We start from the raw sequence: 23,635 nt of genomic DNA, 5'->3' as shown, positions 1-23,635 counted from the left end.
TTCTTCCCAAAGGTCTACCAATCACGGAAGCACAACTTTTAAAAAGCTAACTGTGCTAAATGTCCTCTTACCAACTGCCGAAAACATTTCAGCATCTTTTGGGGTGAGGTATATTGTGTATTGCTTGCAGTCAGTGGTGTAAAGTATTTATGTAAAAATACTTTTAAAAAAATGTTTAGGTATCAGTATTGTACTATTTCTATTTTTGACAACTTTTACTTCACTACATTCTTCATTTTTGCTCCCGAGTGGCACAGTGGTCTAAGGCACTGCATCTCAGTGTAAGAGTCCCTGGTTCGAATCTAGGCTGCATCACATCCTGCTGTGATTGGGAGTCACATAGGGCAGCGCACAATTGGCCCAGCGTCGTCCGGGCTTGGCCGGGGTAGGCCATCGTTGCAATTAAGAATTTGTTAAATAAAGGCTCAATTTAAAAAAGAAAATAATGTACTTTTTACTCTGTGCATTTTCCCTGACACACAAAAGTACTTGTTACATTTTGAGTGCTTAGCAGGACAGAAATTGGTCCAATACACATTCTTATCAAGAGAACAACTCTGGTCATCCCTACTGCCTCTGATCTGGCGGACTGACTAAACACAAATGCTTCATTTTGTAAATCATGTCTGAGTGTTGGAGTGTGCCCCTGGCTATCTGTAAATTTGGAAAAACAAGAAAAAAATGTGCGGTATGCTTTGCATAATATAAGTCATTTGAAATTATTCATACTTTTACTTTTGATACTTAAGTATATTTTAGCAATTTCATTTACTTTTGATACTTAAGTATGTTAGTACTTTACTGATTGACTTTTACTTGAGTCAGTTTCTATTACGGTATCTTTACTTTTACCAAAGTATGACAATTGGGTACTTTCTGGGTGATGTAGTATTCTACATTGTGTTTATTAGTGCCTACTGTCAGGTAACTCCCCTGTCACCATATGTTACTGGAATCAAGAGCACTGCCTGAAATGTGTTTATATTCTTTTTTTGGGATGCATTTCTATAGGTCATATTTAAAAAGTTCTCACATGAAGCAGTTGTGTAGATAGGCCTATTTCATAATTTGTGACAGTTGAGCATGTTTTACCATCAATCTTTTCACTGTCAAATCCACAATTGTTTTATGGGGGATAGAAGTGTTATAGAAGTGTTATAGAAGTGAATGTGAAAGAACAAAAACTATGATTGTTCAAAAAAATCTGGTTGAGAAATGGCTTTGCACGGAGACATAATAGGCACATTTTAAGCACTTTAATATTTTTTTGCAATTGTGTGTGTTCCAGGAACTCGTTGTAGATATTGTGTCATTCAGTGTATTACCAGACATATTATACCAATTTTACATAACAAATTGCCAAATCTCTGGCAAGTTACCTGTCAAGTTTACAGTTTTCATTGGTTTGCATTTGTGGTGACAATATTTTGGTTTGCTTGTAAAGTAGCCTAGGCCTATATATTTATAATCATCCACATGTAGACCTATCGATCTCAGACATCAGTCGGGGAGGCTTCGATGTGCATGTAAACTCACGAGATCTACTTTGAGTATATTACTCCTGAGTGTGCTCTTACTCCTGCCAGATACGAGTAATATTTTGAGGTATTTACGTCTACTCGCGTTTTCATGTGACAGACTCGCATGTTTTGGAGTCGTCGATGCCTCCAATGACGGAGCAGTGACGAATGGCAGGCTCCGAGTGTATTCGCCTCTCACGTGAAAGCACAACGGAAGACCACATTCAGCCACAGTTGGCCTTCTGCAGGGTGAAGGTGACTCGTCTAGCCGCTGAGGGGAGAGCTGCAGAGAGGGAGCTGCGAGAAGCCATCCGCTACTCGCACTCATCCTGCAAGCTGAACATTTTAGACCCTGTAGGAACATCGACAAGAGCCTCCACCTCGGCTGCGACCTCGGGGGATATTATAGATAGGCTGTCCGCTGGGTTTTATCAGTGGCTGTGTATGCATGTGTTCTGCTCCGAACGGGCGCAAGAACCGCCCCAGATCCGCAGCGAACATTTTTCAGCTCAGCAAACCACTGCAGAGGGACCCCGAACGCCGGGAGAGCACCGAGAGCACGCGGAAAGCCCAGCGGGCCGTAGGCGAATGTAGGATGGTAAGTTATGATCTATCGTTCCCTCGTTAGTCGCAATAACTATGGAGTCATCGCTAGCATACTAGTATAACAGCAGACACATTGTAACCTATATATTTCCCCCATGAAAATCACGTGTTCTATTAAACCACAAAGACAAATTAAAATGCGCAGAGACACATTTCTTACCAAGCTACATTTTTCTGCCAACTAAGTCGTACATGTGAGTCCAGGTACCATAGAGCGATTTATATAAGACTGTCCTTTGTGTCTTAGCGCTCTAAGGTGTGATAAACAAAATAATGTCTGTTGAACTCACAAGAGCATGCCCCAAGGAGAGCTGGTGTAATATTACACCAATGTGCCTCAATTAGGAAGCCTATATATCGTCTATATGAATAGGCTATATTATGTAGCGCAATATTGTTATTATTCAAGTATAGGCTATATTGTGATTAGTGAGGTGCAATTGGCTATGTGGCCTATACGGGTCGGGTGGCAGTCATAACATTGATCTACTGCGTGTCCACTTGCGTATGCAATAATCTTGTCGCTCCAATCTCCCTTGAAAATGTATGGTGCTATGCGTTAACTTGCTGAAAGGGGTTATTTGTCCATGTTGCTTCTCAGACAGTCCAAGATTTCAACACTCTCGTGGCGCTGTACCGAGAACAGGTCATCACTATTGGGGAGATTTCGGCCGATTGTCCCTCTTTACGCGAGGCGTTGCACCGCACCAGGACCAAAGGATGTACCATGGCCCAAGCTGCCCATCAGAACCTCACCGTGATATCTGGATCTGGGTAAGGAATCTACGATATACGGATACGGTTTCATCAACATGATATGTTGACTTCTTCAATTGTCACTGGAACTGTCCATGGTGCTAGTGTATGTCATTTTAAGGCGCGCTATTCCAGATAACAGCTTGCTACATGGTATGAAAGTCCCGCCTACTTCCTGGATCATCTCCCACGCGTCATTTATGATATTATGTAAAATTATAAATTCGTGTTAGTGGATTAATTTACTTTTACCCAATGCCTTTGAAGGTTTTCGATAAGGAAAATATTTGGGGGGTGATTTCTGGTATATCATAAAAATCAGTCACAGATCAACAGTTAATTACCCGATTAAGTACAACACCATTGGAAATTAATGTTGACATTTCCATGTATAGGAATATACATTTAACTTTCAACATTATTTTCCAATGGTATTGTAGGCTAATTAATCAGGTAATAAAAAAATCGTACTATGATTTATTCATTTTGATGATATATGAGAAATCACCAAAACGGGTTTGCCCTCCCGAATTTAAGATATATGTCAAACGTATCGTATTCGTGGATTAATGTTCTTCTGATCAGTAGCGGTGCGTGTATAAAATCACTGGGGAAGCAAAAGAAAAAGCAATATTACAACCTCGTATGCGTTGTGATAATTGCGTTGTTTGCTCTATAACCTGTTAGTTCATATGCATTGCGACTGAGATATATAAGAGGCCGAGACAATAAGAATACACAGTACCAGGATAAATTCACACATACCTTTGTTTTACCACGAAACCGGATAGCAACCTCTGTTACATGACCTACAGCATGGTTAAGCAAGTTCATGTTTCTGATATTTTTGAATCACTAAACTATTGATTTAGGACCACAGAGTTACCGCAAGTCATTTCAACTTAAACATTTCAACATCATCAAATCACCTCTGCTTAGTCTAATACAGTGACAACTACAAGATATGATCATAGATACAATTTGGCTACCGGTATAAGGGCCTACAAACATTTACAATGAATAGCAAAATCACAGTGATCACAAGAATGGCTTCAGATCAAAGTCTACGTTGATACCGAACGGGGCAAGGGTCTTTAAATGAAAGATCCAGGCAGCCTCTCGTTTTAAGAATATATTGTCAAGGTCACCCCCTCTCCTAGGGAGGGTGATGTGTTCGATGCCGATATAACTTAGGGACAAAATAGAGTGGTTCGCTTCCAAAAAGTGGGCCGCAACTGAGTACGTCGAGTTTTTGCACCTACAATTCTCTGACATTCATACTTTTAATTCGCACTGCGTATTACCCACATCATTTTTACCACAAGGACAAGTTATAAGATAAATAACTGCCCTAGTGGAGCACGTGATAACAGCTTTGATTATCTGTTTCCCTGTTAGGGGGTGTTTGAAGGATCTACATTTGTAAGTGTTATTGCATTGAGCACAGCCATTACACTTATACTTTCCATCCGGGAAAGGTGCAACTAGACGTTGTGCAGCGGTATTTTGGGGTGGTAAATCAGAGTTGACCAATTGATCTGAGATTCCCGCCCCGCTAGAATACGACCATGGGAGGGTCCGAAAACACATTGACGATACTGTCATCGGATCTTTGAACGTGCCAATTTTTGAACGATTCCCTTAATTTGTTCAGAGAACTTTGAATAGTGGGCAGTAAGAACACAATAATGCTTATTTTTGTGAGACTGTCCTTGAAAGAGATCATGTCTCGATTTGTTTAGCATTTTCTCAATGGCAGTATTAATCTGACATTTTTTTACCCCCTCTCCTTGAATTTTCTTTGCGTCTCACCCATTTTTTGCTAATTATTTTGATTCGACAGAATTGGCTGTAGGGCAAACTGTTTTTCAAGGGACGCGGGTGACTATCAGCCCTCAGCAAACTGTTACGATCAGTAGGTTTCCTGTAAATATCAGTGTATAGAACATTATCCACTCACAAAACCAGAAGATTAAGGGAAATGATTTGAGGTGTGTCAGATTGCATAGTAAATCTCAGGTGCTCAGAACAAGAGTTAAGAAAAGCATGGAATGCCTTGAGCTGTTTTGCATCACTCCTCCATAGAACAAAAATATCATCAATGTACCGTTTCTAAATAATATAGTTAGGCAAGAAAACATTTTTGAGAGGATTGAGAATGTACTGTTTATCCATGTAACCCACATACAGATTAGCATAGTTAGGATCCATAAGGGATCCCATAGCTGTACCCTTCATCTGAATCTGAATAAAGAAATACTTTAGAAACATGAAATAGTTGTGTGTGAGTACCATTTCAGCCAATGTTATAATGCATGGACTGGTAGGTAGTTCAGTAGGGTCACGTTGCAGAAGAAAATGTTCTATGGCCTCAATACCGCGTGGAATATTAGTGCATAATGACTCAACATCAAAGTAACTATCGAAGTATTCTCAGGGAGAGGATCAAGAGATTCAATAATAGAGATCATACTGCTGGTGTCCTTTACAAAGGAGGGGAGCTGTACTACGAGCGGTCTAATAAAATAGTCCATAAAGGGGCTGTTACTGCATCAATGCCTGCTATAGGGCGCCCTGGAGGTTTTGTAACATTTTAGTGTAATTTTGGCAAAGTATAGAAAGTGGCAATTTTACGGTGTTGAATAGCCAAACAGATACTTTTTTGGTTATCTGACCAGAACTTAAATACCCATCTAAGACAGTAAAGATAGTGTTCTGAAATTGGGAAGAGGGATCACTTCTGAGTTTCTTGTAAATGGGTTGTCAAGCAGTTGTCTATGACACTCATTTACATACACTGTCCTATCCATGAGTACAACCGACCCACTGTTATCAGCAGGACGGGTAAAGGACTGACGTGTTGGATTGTACAACCGACCCACCCTTATCAGCAGGGCGGGTAAGGACTGACGTATCGGATTGTAAATCAAGCAAAGCTTGTTTTTCATCCATAAGTAAATTATGGAAAGATATGTACTCATGTTTGTTCTTCAGCATATTAAACAATTGATTTAGAACAACAGAAAGTTACCTCAAGTCGCAAAGAAAACACCACTAATGTAAACTCACTCCATTCCATACAAATGTGCACAACCACAACATTCAAACGAGGCTACAAAGAAAACAAATGGGACTGTAGCGACTGTGTTGATGTTAAAATCGGGGGTGTGAACTAGGTTTCTATTCAAGCGTTGATCGACATGGTAATGGCTCTATAGTATTGGGGAAAAGTTGAAAAAACTGACCCTCTTGACGTGTCATGACGTAACGTACAGCATCTATTTCTGTCTTACAATCTCTCTCCACCAGGTGTAGCACTTCTATCATCCTTTAAAACAAGAAATGGACAGTGACGGGGGTAATGGACAGTGACCTGGTCATTTTTTTCGTCATCATTGCAAGCGATCATCATTCTCAACGCCGCTGTTTACTTCTAAGATCACCTTAGCACCGCCCTAAAAACCCGATTCAAATTCAACACAAACTTTCAAATAGGTATGTAATGACACATTATATAAACTCTTTATAGTGTTTTATTTACATGTTAGAGGTGATAAGGTGATAAGTCCAGGGTCCAGAGTAACGCTGAGGTCCTTCACATTATTATTTGAGACGACTGTACAACCATCAAGATTCATTGTCAGATTCAACAGAAGACCTCTTTGTTTCTTGGGACCTAGAACAAGCATCCCTGTTTTGTCTGAGTTTAAAAGTAGAACATTTGCAGTCATCCTTATGTCTGAAACACATGCTTCCAGGGAGGGCAATTTTGGGGCTTCACCATGTGTGTGTGTCATCCGCATAGCAGTGAAAGTTAACATTATGTTTCTGAATGACACCACCAAGAGGTAAAATATATAGGGAAAACAATAGTGGTCCTAAAACGGAACCTTGAGGAACACCAGAATTTACAGTTGATTTGTCAGAGGAACAAACCATCCACAGAGACAAACTGATATCTTTCCGACAGAGAAGATCAAAACGAGGCCAGAATTTGTCCGTGTAGACCTATCCATGGCTAATTTAGGAAAGGGACAAATTTAGCGAGCGAGCTAGCCACCGGTGGACAGTGACATCGAGATGCAACATTTCAAGTTTCTTTCTGTCAATATTGATGTTTGGCTTGTGATTGGTCTGAAGCCAAATCCAAACGGGCTTCCATTGCTACGTTTGTTTTTGGAGCACCAGGACTGTTTACAGCTGAGCTCACTCAGTTTAGCTCAATGCTGGTTGGTTAATATATATATATATTTTTTATTTAACCAGGCGAGTCAGTTAAGAACAAGTTATTATTTACATTGACAGTCTACTGGGGAACAGTGGGTTAACTTCCTTGTTCAGGGGCAGAACGACATATTTTTACCTTGTCAGCTCAGGGATTCGGTCCAGCAACCTTTCGGTTACCCAATGCTCTAACCACTAGGCCTCAAGGGAGGCCAAATGCTTGCTGGCTTCCCTTGCATTCAGTGCTACCAGTGGCAATATTCTTTCTGACCAGACAGCATCAGATAGAGAAAGCAGGGCGCAGTTTCGTTCGCTTGGATGCTTTCTCCGGTGAGAGACATCCAGCCTTTTGCGAATTGAAGGACATTTCTGAAACACAGAGAGATTTAAAAAAAATATATATATATATATATATATTGCTTTTTACTTAGTGAATTTTTTGGGGAAAACCTGGCTTCCCTTGTCATATACACTCCTCTGCACCAATACCGAAAAAGAAACACACTGTTTTGTCAATTATCACGTTGAAATCAATTACGCAAGAGGAGGAAGATGAGGTTGCACGTCCTGTTAAAAAACACTCAGAATTTGGGAATAATGTGTACATCACTGTTTAGAGGACAATTTGTAGAAGACAGCTAGCTACATTTTGACGTATTGCATTTTGATTCAAGTGGGTCGCTGACAGGGTAAGTGTAATGCAACACTGAAATTAATAGAACAGGGCAACCGTTTTGGGGTGTAGCTCTGTTTAAAATAACTCTATTCAAAGGACACACAGAAACTTGGAATAACCTATACATGGTTGGTTAGATGAGAATTTATAAGGATTATATCCAGTGATGTATATAAACCCTGGATTGCTTATGCTGTGCATTTGTGGTACGTCCAACCGGCCTCACAACCGCAGGCCATGTGTAACCACGCCAGCTCAGGACTTCCACATCTGACTTCTTCACCTACAGGATCGTTTGAGACCAGCTACCCGGACAGCTGAGGAGTATTTATGTCTGTAACAAATTCATTCTGATTAGCTGGGCCAGCTTCACGGTGGCTGGGCTTGGCTCCCAAGTGGGTGGTTTTATGCCACCCAAGCCCAACCATGGCAGCGCCCCTGCCCAGTCATGTGAAATCCATATGAATTTATTTCAATTGACTGATTTCTTTATATGAACTGTAACTCAGTAAAGGCGTTGAAATTGTTGCATGTTGCATTAGTATTTTTGTTCAGTATATATTTTGGGATGGCAGATGTTGATTTCACGAGGCTGCCTGCCACCACGGAAATGGGGACAAACTACTTTTTCTGTTGGTTAACTTCAACAAATCGCTGCCATATCAACAGTGACAACGACTGGCTGCTATTTAAGTTATAGTTTGACTGTCAGATCAGTGTATTGGTGTATGGCCAGCGGCTTGAATAGAGAGACCGCCCCAAATGAGGAAGAAAATCATAGCTGCGTTCTAAGTCCTGCGAGCCCCAGCGCGTATGACAAAGTTAGCAGTACAAAACCAAAGATATTCATCTGTTTTAAGCAATTGATTTTGTGTCATCATGTTGACTATAAACTTTTATACTAACATCACCAATCTCAGGTTAATAGGATGTGTAATTTCCCCCCAATTCAATGTGTTCAAAACTTCAGTTTGTGTAATGAAGTAACAAATACTGTCCACATCATGGAAAGTACTGTAATATACATTAATTAGATATGGCAAAATCAATCTATTTAGGGTGACAGTAAATGAAGAAAACTCAACAATCACGTATATTTCTCACTAGTTTAACCATTTAGAGATTAAAAACATGAGCACTCCATAGTGAGTGTGCAGCAGCACATTCTTTCAACTTCCCGACTTAAATGGCCGCCTTTTCATGCATCTTTTGAAGGCCGTTCAAAAACAGCGCGATACTTGTTCCAAGAAGCAGGCGGGACTTTCATACCATAGTGACCAACTGTCTATGCTTTATGAAGAAAAGCTACAGGGACTTTCTCATAGGCAGCCTGAAAAAGTGTTTAACACTTTAAAGTCATAACACATATGTGTTATTTCTTAGTTTTGGTGTCTTCACTATTATTCTACAATGTAGATAGTAGTAAAAAAAATAAAGAAAAACCCTTGAATGAGTAGGTGTACTGTATATACTATATGTGTACACTACCGATCAAAAGTTTGGGGTCACTTAGAAACGTCCTTGTCTTTGAAAGAAAAGTTGTTTTTGGTCCATTCAAATAACATCAACTTAATCAGAAATAGAGTGTAGACATTGTTAATGTTGTAAATGACTATTGTAGCTGGAAATGGCTGATTTTTAATGGAATCTCTACGTAGACGTACAGAGGCCCATTATCAGCAACCATCACTCCTGTGATCTAATGGCACGTTGTGTTAGCTAATCCAAGTTTATCATTTTAAAAGGCTAATTGATCATTAGAAAACCCTTTTACAATTATGTTAGCACAGCTGAAAACTGTTGTGCTGATTTAAAGAAACAATAAAACTAGCCTTCTTTAGACTAGTTGAGTATCTGGAGCATCAACATTTGTGGGTTCGATTACAGGCTCAAAATGGCCAGAAACAAACAACTTTCTTCTGAAACACGTCAGTCTATTCTTGTTCTGAGAAATGGAGGCTATTCCATGCGAGAAATTCCCAAGAAACTGAAGATCTCGTACAGCGCTGTGTACTACTCCCTTCACAGAAACAGCGCAAACTAGCTCCAACCAGAACAGAAAGAGGAGTGGGAGGCCCCTGTGCACAACTGAGGAAATGGACAAGTACATTAGTGTCTAGTTTGAGAAACAGACGCCTCATAAGTCCTCAACTGGCAACTTCATTAAATAGTACCCGCAAAACACCGTTCTCAACGTCAACAGCGAAGATGCGACTTCTAGATGCTGGCCTTGCTGGAGATGCTGGAGGTGTAATGGTGTGGGGGTGCATTGCTGTTGAAGACACACTTAACCAGCATGGCTACCACAACATTTTGCAGCGATAAGCCATCCTGTTTGGTTTGCGCTTAGTGGGATTATAATTTGTTTTTCAACAGGACAATGACCAAAAACGCACCACCAGGCTGTGTAAGGGCTATTTGACCAAGGAGAGTGATGGAGTAATGCATCAGATGACCTGGCCTCCACAATCACCCAACCTCAACCTAATTGAGATGGTTTGGGATGAGTTGGACCACAGAGTGAAGGAAAAGCAGCCAACAAGTGCTCAGCATATGTGGGAACTCCTTCAAGACTGTTCGAAAAGCATTCCTCGCGAAGCTGGTTGAGAGAATGCCAAGAGTTTGCAAAACTGTCATCAAGGCAACGGGAGGCTACTTTGAAGAATATAAAATATATTTGGATTTGTTTCAAATCAAATCAAATTTATTTATATAGCCCTTCGTACAGCAGCTGATATCTCAAAGTGCTGCACAGAAACCCAGCCTAAAACCCCAAACAGCAAGCAATGCAGGTGTAGAAGCACGGTGGCTAGGAAAAACTCCCGAGAAAGGCCAAAACCTTGGAAGAAACCTAGAGAGGAACCAGGCTATGTGGGGTGGCCAGTCCTCTTCTGGCTGTGCCGGGTGGAGATTATAACAGAACATGGCCAAGATGTTCAAATGTTCATAAATGACCAGCATGGTCAAATAATAATAATAATCACAGACAGAACAGTTGAAACTGGAGCAGCAGCACGGCCAGGTGGACTGGGGACAGCAAGGAGTCATCATGCCCGGTAGTCCTGAGGCATGGTCCTAGCGCATGGTCCTAGGTTTAACACTTATTTGGTTACTACATGATGCCATACGTGTTATTTCATAGTTTTGATGTCTTCACTATTATTCTACAATGTAGAAAATAGTAATAATAAATAAAAACCCTTGAATAAGTATGTGTCCAAACTATTGGCTGGTAGTGTGTGTGTGTGTGTGTGTGTGTGTGTGTGTGTGTGTGTGTGTGTGTGTGTGTGTGTGTGTGTGTGTGTGTGTGTGTGTGTGTGTGTGTGTGTGTGTGTGTGTGTGTGTGTGTGTGTGTGTGTGTGTGTGTGTGTGTGTGTGTGTGTGTGTATACATATATATATATATATAGTATTTATTTTCTAAATACTTTGGGGGGACAAAATAATTCACTCGCGGGCTGGTGTTGGCAGTGAGCCACCTATTTCCATCTCCTGCTTTAAAGCCAGGGGGATTCAAGAAGGGATAGGAGACAGTGATCACATTTACATTACATTTAAGTCATTTAGCAGACGCTCTTATCCAGAGCGACTTACAAATTGGTGCATACACCTTATGACATCCAGTGGAACAGCCACTTACAATAGTGCATCTAAATCTTTTTAGGGGGGGTGAGAAGGATTACTTACCCTATCCTAGGTATTCCTTGAAGAGGTGGGGTTTCAGGTGTCTCCGGAAGGTGGTGATTGACTCCGCTGTCCTGGCGTCGTGAGGGAGTTTGTTCCACCATTGGGGGGCCAGAGCAGCGAACAGTTTTGACTGGGCTGAGCGGGAACTGTACTTCCTCAGTGGTAGGGAGGCGAGCAGGCCAGAGGTGGATGAACGCAGTGCCCTTGTTTGGGTGTAGGGCCTGATCAGAGCCTGGAGGTACTGAGGTGCCGTTCCCCTCACAGCTCCGTAGGCAAGCACCATGGTCTTGTAGCGGATGCGAGCTTCAACTGGAAGCCAGTGGAGAGAGCGGAGGAGCGGGGTGACGTGAGAGAACTTGGGAAGGTTGAACACCAGACGGGCTGCGGCGTTCTGGATGAGTTGTAGGGGTTTAATGGCACAGGCAGGGAGCCCAGCCAACAGCGAGTTGCAGTAATCAAGACGGGAGATGACAAGTGCCTGGATTAGGACCTGCGCCGCTTCCTGTGTGAGGCAGGGTCGTACTCTGCGGATGTTGTAGAGCATGAACCTACAGGAACGGGACACCGCCTTGATGTTAGTTGAGAACGACAGGGTGTTGTCCAGGATCACGCCAAGGTTCTTAGCGCTCTGGGAGGAGGACACAATGGAGTTGTCAACCGTGATGGCGAGATCATGGAACGGGCAGTCCTTCCCCGGGAGGAAGAGGAGCTCCGTCTTGCTGAGGTTCAGCTTGAGGTGGTGATCCGTCATCCACACTGATATGTCTGCCAGACATGCAGAGATGCGATTCGCCACCTGGTCATCAGAAGGGGGAAAGGAGAAGATTAATTGTGTGTCGTCTGCATAGCAATGATAGGAGAGACCATGTGAGGTTATGACAGAGCCAAGTGACTTGGTGTATAGCGAGAATAAGAGAGGGCCTAGAACAGAGCCCTGGGGACACCAGTGGTGAGAGCGCGTGGTGAGGAGACAGATTCTCGCCACGCCACCTGGTAGGAGCGACCTGTCAGGTAGGACGCAATCCAAGCGTGGGCCGCGCCGGAGATGCCCAACTCGGAGAGGGTGGAGAGGAGGATCTGATGGTTCACAGTATCGAAGGCAGCCGATAGGTCTAGAAGGATGAGAGCAGAGGAGAGAGAGTTAGCTTTAGCAGTGCGGAGCGCCTCCGTGATACAGAGAAGAGCAGTCTCAGTTGAATGACTAGTCTTGAAACCTGACTGATTTGGATCAAGAAGGTCATTCTGAGAGAGATAGCGGTAGAGCTGGCCAAGGACGGCACGCTCAAGAGTTTTGGAGAGAAAGGAGAGAAGGGATACTGGTCTGTAGTTGTTGACATCGGAGGGATCGAGTGTAGGTTTTTTCAGAAGGGGTGCAACTCTCGCTCTCTTGAAGACGGGAGGGACGTAGCCAGCGGTCAGGGATGAGTTGATGAGCGAGGTGAGGTAAGGGAGAAGGTCTCCGGAAATGGTCTGGAGAAGAGAGGAGGGGATAGGGTCAAGCGGGCAGGTTGTTGGGCGGCCGGCCGTCACAAGACGCGAGATTTCATCTGGAGAGAGAGGGGAGAAAGAGGTCAGAGCATAGGGTAGGGCAGTGTGAGCAGAACCAGCGGTGTCGTTTGACTTAGCAAACGAGGATCGGATGTCGTCGACCTTCTTTTCAAAATGGTTGACGAAGTCATCTGCAGAGAGGGAGGAGGGGGGGGGGAGGATTCAGGAGGGAGGAGAAGGTGGCAAAGAGCTTCCTAGGGTTAGAGGCAGATGCTTGGAATTTAGAATGGTAGAAAGTGGCTTTAGCAGCAGAGACAGAGGAGGAAAATGTAGAGAGGAGGGAGTGAAAGGATGCCAGGTCCGCAGGGAGGCGAGTTTTCCTCCATTTCCGCTCGGCTGCCCGGAGCCCTGTTCTGTGAGCTCGCAATGAGTCGTCGAGCCACGGAGCGGGAGGGGAGGACCGAGCCGGCCTGGAGGATAGGGGACATAGAGAGTCAAAGGATGCAGAAAGGGAGGAGAGGAGGGTTGAGGAGGCAGAATCAGGAGATAGGTTGGAGAAAGTTTGAGCAGAGGGAAGAGATGATAGGATGGAAGAGGAGAGAGTAGCGGGGGAGAGAGAGCGAAGGTTGGGACGGCGCGATACCATCCGAGTAGGGGCAGTGTGGGAAGTGTTGGATGAGAGCGAGAGGGAAAAGGATACAAGGTAGTGGTCGGAGACTTGGAGGGGAGTTGCAATGAGGTTAGTGGAAGAACAGCATCTAGTAAAGATGAGGTCAAGCGTATTGCCTGCCTTGTGAGTAGGGGGAAGGTGAGAGGGTGAGGTCAAAAGAGGAGAGGAGTGGAAAGAAGGAGGCAGAGAGGAATGAGTCAAAGGTAGACGTGGGGAGGTTAAAGTCGCCCAGAACTGTGAGAGGTGAGCCGTCCTCAGGAAAGGAGCTTATCAAGGCATCAAGCTCATTGATGAACTCTCTGAGGGAACCTGGAGGGCGATAAATGATAAGGATGTTAAGCTTGAAAGGGCTGGTAACTGTGACAGCATGGAATTCAAAGGAGGCGATAGACAGATGGGTAAGGGGAGAAAGAGAGAAAGACCACTTGGGAGAGATGAGGATCCCGGTGCCACCACCCCGCTGACCAAAAGCTCTCGGGGTGTGCGAGAACACGTGGGCGGACGAGGAGAGAGCAGTAGGAGTAGCAGTGTTATCTGTGGTGATCCATGTTTCCGTCAGTGCCAAGAAGTCAAGGGACTGGAGGGAGGCATAGGCTGAGATGAACTCTGCCTTGTTGGCCGCAGATCGGCAGTTCCAGAGGCTACCGGAGACCTGGAACTCCACGTGGGTCGTACGCGCTGGGACCACCAGATTAGGGTGGCCGCGGCCACGCGGTGTGGAGCGTTTGTATGGTCTGTGCAGAGAGGAGAGAACAGGGATAGACAGACACATAGTTGACAGGCTACAGAAAAGGCTACGCTAATGCAAGGAGATTTGAATGACAAGTGGACTACACGTCTCGAATGTTCAGAAAGTTAAGCTTACGTAGCAAGAATCTTATTGACTAAAATGATTAAAATGATACAGTACTGCTGAAGTAGGCTAGCTGGCAGTAGCTGCGTTGTTGACACTACACTAATCAAGTCGTTCCGTTGAGTGTAATAGTTTCTACAGTGCTACTATTCGGGGGCTAGCTGGCTAGCTAGCAGTGTTGTTTACGTTACGTTGCGTTAAAAGAACGACAATAGCTGGCTAGCTAACCTAGGAAATCGCTCTAGACTACACAATTATCTTTGAAACAAAGACGGCTATGTAGCTAGCTATGTAGCTAGCTACGATCAAACAAATCAAACTGTTGTACTGTAATGAAATGAAATGAAAATGTGATACTACCTGACCGGGTTGTTGAATTCGAATCAGTAGACGTGTGTGTGGTGACGTTGGCTAGCTGTTAGCTGTTAGCTGTTGGCTAGCTAGCAGAGTCTCCTACGTTAAGGACGACAAATAGCTGGCTAGCGAACCTCAGTGAATTAAGATAATCACTCCAAGACTACACACACTAAACTACACAATTATCTTGGAAACAAAGACAGCTATGTAGCTAGCTAACACTAAACTAATCAAGTCGTTCAGTTGAGTGAATAGCACTACAGTGATGCTAATCTGTGTGCGTTAGCTAGCGTTTGCTAGCTCCTGGGCGAATAGCAGTGAAGGCTACGTTAGGGCGACGAAATACGATAATTATGCAATTATCTCTGATACAAGGACGGCTATGTAGCTAGCTAAGAAGAATTGCTAAGATTAGACAAATCAACCGTTGTACTATAATCAGATTTGAAACTGTCTATTCTCCAACTGTATATATGTGCCTTAGGCCAGAGGATGGGGAGATCCACCCAGAGATCTGCCGGCTCTTCATTCAGCTGCAGTGCTGCCTAGAGATGTTCATCACGGAGATGCTCAAGTCCATGTGTCTACTGGGAGTGCTACAGCTCCACAGGAAAGGTACTATACCAATCTCAACCAGCAGAGGACAGGGTAGTCCATAGTAAAATGTTCAGTGTCATACCAAGATAAAGAGCAGTGTATCTTCTCACAATGAAATAAGATGTAGCTACTGTAGTATGGCACACATGAAGACATCAAAGCCAAATTCCATAGTTTTCTTATATCTCAGACAAAGCATTGGAACATTTAGACATGCAGTTCAGACATTCACAAGATATTCACAGGTTACCCAGTGTTATATGTTGATCATATTTAAATCCCTCTCACAGGAAAAGATTCATACCCAGAGCCCAGGTTGGACTTCAAGATGGATGAGAGCTCTGATGTGCCCATTCTGGAGGAGCACTCCTCCTCACCTGTAGACTACCAACATGAGTCCTGGCTGGTGTGCACCGATATTGAAAACATAGAGAGGTACAGTATAATGCAAAATTCTAATACACTCATGGTCTCTCATAGTGAGAATGTCCAGGTCACATGACTATAGGCCATACATAAAGAGGATTATCAACAGATTGGACATCATAGTCAACATTATATCATTGATGAGCTTTAGTCTGTGATGCTTTTGCAAAAATATGTGCGGTATTGATGCATAATGCATTCAATGTGAGAAAAAAAAAGTTGCTGATAAACCTGCAATGGGTAAATTGGTGAAAGACTCAGACAGACACAGACGCAGGCAGGCAAACTCTAATCTCAACCCACAGGATTATGGTTAGGATGGTCACGTTCTCCAAACTGCAAGACCTCCAACCGCACCGCAAATGTGTACGGCCCAGTACATCACTGGGGCCAAGATTCCTGCCTAATCATAGACTGTTGTCTCTGCTACCACACAGCAAACGGTACAGAAGCGCCAAGTCTAGGTCCAAAAGGCTTCTTAACAGCTTCTACCCCCAAGCCGTAAGACTCCTGAATAGCTAATCAAATGCCAACCTGGACTATTTGCATTGTCCCCCCCCCCACACACACATTTTTACACTGCTGCTACTCTCTGTTCATTATCCATGCATTGTCACTTTACCTCTACCTACATGTACATATTACCTCAATTACCTTGACTAACCGGTGCCCTGTACCGGTACCCCCTGTATATAGCCTCGCTACTGTTATTTTATTGTTGCCCCTTAATTATGTTATTTTTCAATTTTTCTCATTTATTTTTTTGTATTTATTTTTGTATTAGATTTTTTCTTCAATTTATTTTAGTAAATACTTTCTTAACACGTTTTTTTTCTTCTTAAAACAACATTGTTGATTAAGGGCTTGTAAGTAAGCCTTTCACTGTAAGGTCTACACATTTGTGACAAATACAATTTGATTTGATTTTGAATATCATCAAGGACTTCAGCCACCCCAGCCACAGCCTGTTCACCCCGCTACCATCTAGAAGGCAAAGACGGTACAGGCGCATCAAAGATGGGAGTGAGAGACTGAAAAACAGCTTCTATCTCCAGGCCATCCGACTGTTAAACAGTCACCACTAGCCGGCCTCCGCCCAGTACCCTGCCCTGAACCTTAGTCACTGTTCTAGCCAGCTACCACCCGGTACGCTACCCTGCACCTTAGAGACTACTGGCATATAGAGTCATTGAACACTGGTGACTTTAATAATGTTTATCGGCAGGTAGCTTGGCAGTTAAGAGTGTTGTGCCCCATTAGCTCAACATACCCCACTCTCCCCTAAATGGATTTAACCATGATTCCCCCTGTCTCCCTAGGGACATGCGAGAGATGAGAAACCTGTTAAGCAAACTCAGGGAGACCATGCCTTTACCACTGAAAACCCAAGGTAAGTGGAATTTATACGGTATGAGTGTCACGACTCAGGATAAGACCCAGATGCAGACACAGGAGGCGGATAGTACTATTCTCAGAATATTTATTATAACAAAAAGGGACAGGCAAAAGCCAGGTCGAGGGCAGGCAGGTACAGGACGGCAGGCAGTAGTTCGTAAAGCAGGTCCGAGTCAGGCAGGTACAGGACGGCAGGCAGTGGTTCGTAAAGCAGGTCCGAGTCATGCAGGTACAGGACGGCAGGCAGTGGTTCGTAAAGCAGGTCCGAGTCAGGCAGGTACAGGACGGCAGGTAGTGGTTCGTAAAACAGGTCCGAGTCAGGCAGGTACAGGACGGCAGGCAGTGGTTCGTAAAGCAGGTCCGAGTCAGGCAGGTACAGGACGGCAGGCAGTGGCGTAAAGCAGGTCCGAGTCAGGCAGGTACAGGACGGCAGGCAGTGGTTCGTAAAGCAGGTCCGAGTCATGCAGGTACTGGACGGCAGGCAGTGGTTCGTTAAGCAGGTCCGAGTCAGGCAGGTACAGGACGGCAGGCAGTGGTTCGTAAAGCAGGTCCGAGTCAGGCAGGTACAGGACGGCAGGCAGTGGTACGTAAAGCAGGTCCGAGTCAGGCAGGTACAGGACGGCAGGCAGTGGTACGTAAAGCAGGTCCGAGTCAGGCAGGTACAGGACGGCAGGCAGTGGTACGTAAAGCAGGTCCGAGTCAGGCAGGTACAGGACGGCAGGCAGTGGTTCGTAAAGCAGGTCCGAGTCATGCAGGTACAGGACGGCAGGCAGTGGTTCGTAAAGCAGGTCCGAGTCATGCAGGTACAGGACGGCAGGCAGTGGTTCATTAAGCAGGTCCGAGTCAGGCAGGTACAGGACGGCAGGCAGTGGTTCGTAAAGCAGGTCCGAGTCAGGCAGGTACAGGACGGCAGGCAGTGGTACGTAAAGCAGGTCCGAGTCAGGCAGGTACAGGACGGCAGGCAGTGGTTCGTAAAGCAGGTCCGAGTCAGGCAGGTACAGGACGGCAGGCAGTGGTTCGTAAAGCAGGTCCGAGTCAGGCAGGTACAGGACGGCAGGCAGTGGTTCGTAAAGCAGGTCCGAGTCAGGCAAGTACAGGACGGCAGGCAGTGGTTCGTAAAGCAGGTCCGAGTCAGGCAAGTACAGGACGGCAGGCAGTGGTTCGTAAAGCAGGTCCGAGTCAGGCAGGTACAGGACGGCAGGCAGTGGTTCGTAAAGCAGGTCCGAGTCAGGCAGGTACAGGACGGCAGGCAGTGGTTCGTAAAGCAGGTTCGAGTCAAGCAGGTACAGGACGGCAGGCAGTGGTTCGTTAAGCAGGTCCGAGTCAGGCAGGTACAGGACGGCAGGCAGTGGTTCGTAAAGTAGGTCCGAGTCAGGCAGGTACAGGACGGCAGGCAGTGGTTTGTAAAGCAGGTCCGAGTCAGGCAGGTACAGGACGGCAGGCAGTGGTTCGTAAAGCAGGTCCGAGTCAGGCAGGTACAGGACGGCAGGCAGTGGTTCGTAAAGCAGGTCCGAGTCAGGCAGGTACAGGACGGCAGGCAGTGGTTCGTAAAGCAGGTCCGAGTCAGGCAGGTACAGGACGGCAGGCAGTGGTTCGTAAAGCAGGTCCGAGTCAGGCAGGTACAGGACGGCAGGCAGTGGTTCGTAAAGCAGGTCCGAGTCAGGCAGGTACAGGACGGCAGGCAGGCTCAGGGTCAGGACAGGCAGAAAGGTCCGAACTGGGAAGACTGGAAGACTAAAACTTGAGAACAGGAAAAATTGGAAACATGCTGGTATGACCTAAAAAGACGAGACGAACAGACAAACAGAAATACGTAGCGGGTAATGGGTAAAATGGGAGACACCTGGTGTGGGGTGGAGACAACCACAAGGCCGGTGAAACAGATAAGGGTGTGACAATGAGTGGATTAAATCGTTAAAAAAATACACAATATTGAAGGCGCTGCACTGCACTGTGCTCAGGTTTCGCTGTCTGTGTTCTGTCTAGATGACAGCAGTCTGCTGAATCTCACTCCATATCCGCTGGTCAGGCAGAGGAAGAGGCGCTTCTCTGGGTTCTGCTGCCTGGTGTCCAGCTGAGTGCCTGATAGGTCCTGCAGGCAGCAGCAAGGGGAACACACCAACCCTACCCAACATCTTACATGTTTTCCAACTTATTACTGCCATTTAGGAAATTATATATTTTTTAATCTTATGCTGATCAGTCACTTTACTTTTGAATAGGATTCGCTGTAGAAAAAGCTATTCAAAGGATAATGATGTTATGCATATTTTGCTATTATGTTATTCAAGCCATCTCCCTTTGTAGAAAAGGAGAACCTTTATAGGTCTATAGGCAAGCCCAAACAGATGTGCCAAGCTGATGACATAAGAGATTCAGTATGTTGGTAGACGGCTTCGCCTAAACTCTGCCTTCAGACCTCTTCCTCAGAATGTCATTATATTTATTTCACTGTGCAATGCTTCTTTTGCAGTCTTCAATGAAAAGGAAATCGGTCTCCAACATACATTTTCCATCAGAAGGGCTTTGCAATGTTACTCCTAAAAGCCATTTGTCAATGAATGTAATTCAAATATATAAACAATGGTCAAAATTCTGTTTTGTATGAAACTTTCTTTGAATCATTTTTTATTTAGATGATCTGAAGATGTCTCCTGTAAATTGTTTGCATCTATTTATTTTGTATGTCTTGGCAGAAAGAGTACAGCATGAATATTGCTCAAAGTAGTGTTTGTAGTGTATAGATGTTGCGCTATAGATTATTCTATGAATGATAGTATGTATAGGCCATTTTATAATGTGAATAAACATTTTTGCATAGAAATAAGAGTTTTTGTCTGGTTTATACAGTGGCTCTGATCTGTAGTGTCTTGATGTTTGGATTCAGAGCCAATACTTGATGCCCAATGGGAGCATACACCCACCTAAAAAAAATACTGCAGTATACTATGGTTTACAGTGTCTTCAGAAAGTATTCACACCCCTTGACAGCCTGAATTTAAAATGTATTCAATTGAGATGTTATGTCACTGGCCTAGACACAATACCCCATAATGTCAAAGTAGAATCTTGTGAACATTGTTGACAAAAAAGAAAAGACAAATCGATTTTTATAAATGTGGAAAAAGTTGAGGGGTGTGAATACTTTCTGAAGGTATTGTGAATAGTATATTATTTACTGTAGCATTTTTGCGGACTGTATTGTACTATTCAATGTAGTGTTTTTGTGGACAAAAGTCAGCAAAAACACTACAGCGAATACTGTAGTATTTATAAATACTGTTGTAAAAGAAAACTGTAGTATATACTATAATTCATGTACTATTTTTGCAGAAAGTAGTATACTGTTGTATTTGGGACTTTCTATAAATAAAGTGGCCAATGTGTAACATCAGGGTAAACATTTCGAAATGGTTTGATATACGTATATTTAAATATGATTTTCTTGCAGCTTCACATGTGTGGTGACAGGAAAAAGAGTCTAGGTAGGCACAATGAGACCATAACTCCTAGCAACAGCAAAACATCGGTGTCATTCAAAATGACACATGAAACATGTATACTGCCTGTTTCTTTGTCATGCCTAGTAGCCAGGTCTGTTTGTGCTTTAGTCAACTTATCTATCATTTATGGCCATGCTAAACATCCCAGAATAATTAAACAACAGCATTTCTATATTTTTTAATGGTTGATATAATTTAATACAATAATATAATACAATGGGTTCTGTCAACAAAAACGTTGACAATAATAATAACAATAAAATCATTATAATTAGTCAACTCTTCAAGCAGTGTGTGTGTGAGTGAGTGAGTCTGTCTTTCATTCCTTTGTCCTCTAGAATGTCAGAGAGGAGCGACCTCTGACCTCATCCAATGACTTTTGAGAAGGAGACGAGGAGAGAGAATGCAACGAATCAAGGAAATTCAATTGAGATTCTCCCAAGGACAGAGGAAGCAAGTATTTGACAGCTACAGTATTAAACATGTTTGACAGTGCCAGGCTGACTGACTGAGCTACCATAATACCCATGGCCTGCCGAGAAACAACCCCTAGTCCCTACTGCCAGGTCTAGACACTTGTGGAGATCTGAGAGAGATTGATGGGTGGTGACATCAGTTACCCTCTGATAGGCTTGATGGAATTTTGGTGGTATTGCTTACACCTGTCCAATTCTCTCAGATCTCCACAAGTGTCTAGGGGTAGGGGCTTTGGTTTTATATAATGTTTCGATTTCTATTCAACAAGGAATAAACAGGTCGTTTTCGCGTTCCCGATTGTTCAGTTTTAACTCGGAAAACATTCGATCAAAATGTACACGAACCGTAATCTTACCTCGGGATTCTTGAGTTAACGTTGACATGATGTAGGCTAATTATCTTGACCACCTAATTATCTTGACCACCGTAACAACACGGACACCAAAATGTTCTGTCAATCTTCGAGATCAACATTCATTCCCACACTGTTACGATCAAGCAGGAGCCTCGGTCTGACTCTGATGCCACGGAGCCAGGACCGGCTGGTAGCCCAGTACGCATTCGAATGGCGACATATTCGTGGATGAATGCCGAAGAGAGTTCTGGGCTAACTCTGCCCACGGGACGTACCTCGCCCATTCTCCTGGCCGGTCCTGGCAATACGACCTCAGAAACCTGCCCACTTCCTGGTTTACTCTCTCCACCTGACCATTACTTTCGGGGTGATAACCAGAGGTAAGGCTGACCGAGATCCCCAGACGCTCCATAAGCGCCTTCCAAACCCGAGACGTGAACTGGGGACCCCGATCGGAGACGATATCCTCTGGAACCCCATAGTGCCGGAAGACGTGGGTAAATAGAGCCTCTGCAGTCTGTAGGGCCGTAGGGAGACCAGGCAATGGGAGGAGACGGCAGGACTTAGAGAACCGATCCACAACGACCAGAACGGTAGTGTTCCCCTGAGATGGGGGAAGATCAGTAAGGAAATTTACCGAGAGATGGGACCATGGCCGTTGTGGAAACGGGAGGGACTGTAACTTCCCTCTAGGAAGGTGCTTAGGAGCCTTACTCTGGGCGCATACCGAACAGGAAGAGACATAGAGCCTCACATCCCTAGCTAAGGTGGGCCACCAGTATTTCCCCCCTAAGACCCTGCACTGTCCTATCAATCCCCGGATGACCCGCAGACGGTAGTGTGTGGGCCCACCGAATCAACTTATCACGGACACCAAGCGGTACGTAACTTCTACCAGTCGGACACTGTGTAGGCGCAGGTTCAACCCTCAACGCCCGCTCGATGTCCGCGTCCACCTCCCATACCATATAGTAATTGGCAAACCCTAAAAACCGCTGCACCTCCTTTACCGTGGTCGGAGTCGGCCAATTACGCACGGCGTTAACGCGGTCACACTCCATCATCATCCCCGAGCTGGAAATGCGATAACCCAGGAAGGAAACGGCTGGTTTGGAGAACACACATTTCTCAGCCTTGACGTATAGGTCATGCTCCAGCAGTCGCCCAAGAACCTTGCGCACCAGGGAGACATGCGCGGCGCGTGTGGTAGAATAAATCAAGATGTCATCAATATAGACTACCACACCCTGCCCGTGCAAGTCCCTGAGAATCTCATCTACAAAGGATTGGAAGACGGCTGTAGCATTCTTCAACCCATACGGCATGACGAGGTACTCATAGTGGCCTGATGTGGTACTAAACGTTGTTTTCCACTCGTCTCCTCCCCGAATACGCACCAGATTATACGCGCTCCTGAGGTCCCGTTTTGTGAAGAAACGCGCTCCGTGGAATGATTCCACCGCCGTAGCGATGAGAGGTAGCAGATAACTAAAACCCACTGTGATCGAATTGAGACCTCGATAATCAATGCACGGACGCAGACCTCCCTCCTTTTTCCTCACAAAAAATAAACTCGAGGAGACGGGTGACATGGAGGGCCGAATGTACCCCTGTCTCAGAGCTTCCGTGACATATGTTTCCATAGCCAGCGTCTCCTCCTGTGACAGCGGGTACACATGACTCCGGGGAAGTGCAGCGTTCTCCTGGAGGTTTATCACGCAATCCCACCGTCGATGGGGTGGTAATTTGGTCGCCCTCTTCTTACTAAAAGCGATAGCCAAATCGGCATTTTCTGGGGGAATGCGCACGGTGGAAACCTGGTCTGGACTCTCCACCGTTGTGGCACCGATGGAAACTCCTATACACCTCTCTGAACACTTGTCTGACCACCCCTTAAGAGCCCCCTGTTTCCAGGAAATAAGGGGATTGTGAATAGCCAGCCAGGGAACCCCCAACACCACCGGAAACCCAGGTGAATCAATAGGGTAGAAACTGATCCTCTCCCTATGATTCCCCTGCGTTACCATGTCCAGCGGAATCGTGAAC

The 23,635-nt window shown here is 44.7% G+C and overlaps 1 protein-coding gene across 1 annotated transcript; it reads left to right on the top strand.

Moving 5' to 3' along the window:
- Positions 1 to 1,285: 1,285 nt before the first annotated feature.
- On the top strand, positions 1,286 to 20,602 carry LOC118385345 (regulator of G-protein signaling 7-binding protein B-like). Its single transcript, XM_035772416.2, has 6 exons — positions 1,286 to 2,118; positions 2,728 to 2,900; positions 15,321 to 15,451; positions 15,724 to 15,868; positions 17,179 to 17,249; positions 19,241 to 20,602. Exons 1-6 carry the CDS (start codon positions 1,969 to 1,971, stop codon positions 19,330 to 19,332), a joined length of 762 nt encoding a protein of 253 aa, XP_035628309.1. The 5' UTR covers positions 1,286 to 1,968; the 3' UTR covers positions 19,333 to 20,602.
- The last annotated feature ends 3,033 nt before the right edge of the window (positions 20,603 to 23,635 follow it).

Source organism: Oncorhynchus keta, chromosome 6 (assembly GCF_023373465.1).
Source record: "Oncorhynchus keta strain PuntledgeMale-10-30-2019 chromosome 6, Oket_V2, whole genome shotgun sequence".
Lineage (NCBI taxonomy): Eukaryota > Metazoa > Chordata > Actinopteri > Salmoniformes > Salmonidae > Oncorhynchus > Oncorhynchus keta.
Note: the sequence above shows the minus strand (reverse complement) of the source record. Positions and strands in the feature narration are given on the sequence as shown.